The sequence below is a fragment of the Papaver somniferum genome, chromosome 1, assembly GCF_003573695.1.
Source record: "Papaver somniferum cultivar HN1 chromosome 1, ASM357369v1, whole genome shotgun sequence".
NCBI classification, from domain to species: Eukaryota; Viridiplantae; Streptophyta; class Magnoliopsida; order Ranunculales; family Papaveraceae; genus Papaver; species Papaver somniferum.
The window spans coordinates 74,105,200-74,109,127 of record NC_039358.1 but is presented as its reverse complement, the minus strand read 5'-3'; the positions used below and the strand labels follow the sequence as shown (position 1 = coordinate 74,109,127).

Genomic DNA, 3,928 nt, shown 5'->3' with positions numbered 1-3,928 from the left:
AACACGATCTACGCCGTCCAACTTGGATGGCTAAGTTGGACGGATGTGATGCTTCTAAGACCGTCATGGTCGGTCTAGTTCGTTTGAGCCTTCTTTTTAATAGCGTGAACGTTCATGTTCAGGCCAGCGTTTGAGTGTGCATCGGATGAGCTAAGGAGTTTCGACCGGCATGGATGCTAGTGGGCCCGCCGGTGTTTATCGAGACGATCGCCTAGTCCTGTTAGGAGTAGGCTAGACCTATTAAATTGTGTGGCCAAATCATGTGGTCGTGGTCATTTCTTAAGACTGATATGGATAGTCTGGATTTCCCTTAAGGAATTTAAACGCGTTCGATCACGCTAACTTTTGATTGAAAGGTGTGTAAACACGTTGGTCTCCTTGTCAGAGAGTGATGCAGCCTGTGTGAGTACTTCCATGCAGACCTCAATACTGACATTTCAGGAGATTCATGTTACTCTGCTGAGAGTGAACATATAATCGTCATGTCATGTCAATATTGAGGGTTCGGCTGGGAACATAGCGTAGGAAAATACTAGGCAAGTCATGCATTAGTGAATAATGCTGGTGGAAGATAAAATTCACAGAATATTTTGGGATTGATGTTGCACGCACCATTCTGAGTAAATTTCATATATACAGATATATTGAATTCATCAATACATATGTGAATTAAGCACTCATTTCTTTCAAATGGCTTATGTTCCTTTGCAGGATGACAGCGTATTAAATACAGGGTTTACGATTTTATCCCTTGAACTAAAAACCACCATCAACAATTTTTCTTCACTTCGCGAACAATGTTATTGCGAAGGTTGCTGGAGATCTCTTCCTAAAGCTGCTGGACTTCCTAAGTATGATAAAAGTTGTAGAGAAATTACAAGAATTATACAGGGGGTAGTCGTGGGAGAGTCTGTGGGTTTTTAATGTATTTCAAGAGAGTTTCTAAATTACCCGTTAGTTGTTGGGGAGTTTAGAAGAATCTTTTAAAACCCCCGTTAGTCGTATGGGGAGTTTGGGAGAGTTTCTCAAACTCCCTAGAAAACCCTGTTAGTCGATGGGGACTTTGAAAAAAACTCTTGAAATTCCTGTTAGTGGAAAAACCTTAGATTTCTAGGGAGTTCATATATAGTTTTTGGCTTGGTGAGAATCTCTCAAAAAGAGAGAGATTTTGGAAGAGACCTTGTTTAAAGAGGAAAAAAAAACGTTTCATCTTTCAGGTATGGGTTTCATTTTCTTTCCTTCTAATTTTGCAAGATCAGTATATGGTTTGATTACGAGGCTATTCTAGTTCCTTTTATATGATCTTGGTGGCTCATTTGATTGTTATCAATCTTGAGTTTGATGGAATTTTGTTTGAGATTTTAATATGATTTGTTTGCAAAATCTATGGTTGATATACAAAAAAGTGATTTTACCGTCTAGAATAGTTATTGAAAACAATTATCATTTGTTAACATACTGATATTAGAACCAATTTTTATGAATTAGGGAATGAGATCTACAAATATATATATATATATATATATATATATATATATATATATATATATATATATATATATATATATGTTAGAACGGATACTACTCTACCATTGTTTTCTTCATGTTGGGATACTGGTTCTATGAATTAGTTAACGGATTGAAATATGCATTTTTGTAAGCTCTTCACTCAAGCTATAATGCTGAGACAACCTTGCATGTTTATTTGTAACTCTTTTACAGAGAACCACTAATATGGATGTGCTGATTTGAGATTCATTATATACAATCCAGTTAATATAATTGTTTGATTGCTTAACACTTATATAGGGAGCTACAAATAAGTACATACTGATTTGGGATTCATTAGATTTTATAGTTCAGTTCATATAGGTGTATACTGAACTGGACAACCAAGGTATATATAATTCAGTTTGTATAGGTGTGTACAGTTCAGTTCAGTTCATATATGTACAGTCTAGTTCAGTTCGTATAGGTATAAACGTATATACTGTTTTATATGTTGCAATTCTCATGTTTTTTTACACCTTAGGATGGACAACCAAGAGACTGAAAAAACAACAAGAAGAAGAAATCATACAATCAATGGACTGAAGAAGAGACTGATGAACTATTGAAATTATTGGTGGAAACTACACTTCAGCATCAGAAAGACAAGAATGGAGCCTTTACTAAGAAAACTGTAGAGGAAAAAATATTACCAAAACTTAACCAAATATGCGAATGTAACAGAACTTATGAGAACTTCAAAGGAAAATACAGATGGTTTAAGAATAGATTGGGTGAGTACTAAGAAATGTTTAAATCTAGTTCTGGATTCGGTTGGAACAAGGATTTAAAGATGATTGACGACACTGAAGAAATGTGGGAAGATTACTTGGAGGTATGTGGATGTTAATTACTAACAACTAATTTACTTTTGAATTATGCATAGGTTGAATGCATGGTTTATTTATTTTTGAATTGTGTCAATTGCCACCCGAATCATAGTAGCGTTAGACTAGAAAATGGCACATACTATGGATACTTGCTTCCTGTTTTTGGAAACAAATGTGCAACTGGAAAGTCACAGTTGATCTCACTCAAGATGGTACAAGTGCTAGAACTTCTATGGAGGAAGGTGAACATCAAGATGATGGCGAAGATGTTAATGGTACTCATACGGAACAATATGATAACGTTTTTGGCGTAGCCTTTGAACCTTATTCTGAAGAGGAAAATAGTGATTCTCAAGATATGAACACCAAGAAAATTCAAACCCAAAAGGCAGTTCCAAGGAAAAGAGCAAGAAATGACAATAATGATTCATCTGCATCTTCACCTCCCACAGGGCAGTCAGAATACATTAAAAAATTGATTATGAACATCGCCTAAATTGCTTTTACTATTGAGTCGATGCATGTTATCGTTATGGAAAATTCCAAAGAGAAAGCTAAAGAAAGAGAAGACCGCAAAATTGAAAAGGAAATCCGTAGACTTGAAACGGATAAGAAGGAAAATAAACTATGGGATATTGTTTATGCCATGTCAGAAATTATGTTGGAACAAAAGCTCAAAGTGATTGAAATGCTCGATAGCAATCATAAGAAGAACATATTTAGACGTTCTAATGCTGAAGAGAGAAAGCTCTGGATTGCTTCAAAGTTGCGAGAATGAACCTTATATTATGTTTGCAAGAAAGATACTAGTCTTCGCAAACAACTTGGTCGTACGTAGTCGTTTATTTTCATTTTTGCTTGCATTGCAACTACTGCTACTTCTTTTTTTTTGTTAGTTATGACTTTATTATCAAGTATTGACTAAGACTGCTTTTGGACGTTTTGTTTGGTTTAGATTTTATGAATTGACATCTTTGTTATTATATGTCGTTATGATGATGGAGGCAATGCCGATGATGAAGTAAGTAGCGATGAAGAAGGTGAATTATCTATAACTTTAAATATTCTTTCAGCGGTGCATTCATAGTTAATGGATACAATTAAGCAATTGTAATACATACAAAGTCACTGTATTGAACGACCAATAAGACGACCAGTTATTGATTTTGGATATAACTATATAATGAGAGTTTGAACGAATACCCAGAAGAATTTCGAAAACAATATAGGATGTACCCTGACGTATTTCAGAAACTATGTTATATTATTTGAGACACAACATCAGTTCGTGGCACAAAATGTGTTTCCGTCAGAGTAATGGTCGGTACGTTTTTACTTGTAGTTGGCAAAAATGAACGACATTGCAGAATACGTGATACATTTGGTCGTTCACGAGGATAATTAGCAAAAACTTCGATAGGATGTTACGAGTTTTAAATGAAATAGCTCCGCGAATCATGGATAAACCAACAACACAACACCACAAAAATACAAGAGAGTACACGATTTTATCCTTACTTTAAGGTAATAGACTAGTTAAAAATATATAA

General features: G+C 34.9%; 1 protein-coding gene across 1 annotated transcript; it reads left to right on the top strand.

Annotated features, from left to right (window-relative positions):
* The first annotated feature begins 1,054 nt into the window (after positions 1-1,054).
* Positions 1,055-3,156, top strand: LOC113334989 (uncharacterized protein At2g29880-like). The gene is made up of 5 exons (XM_026581237.1): positions 1,055-1,087; positions 2,066-2,265; positions 2,311-2,383; positions 2,435-2,653; positions 2,893-3,156. Exons 1-5 carry the CDS (start codon positions 1,055-1,057, stop codon positions 3,154-3,156), a joined length of 789 nt encoding a protein of 262 aa, XP_026437022.1.
* Positions 3,157-3,928: the final 772 nt, after the last annotated feature.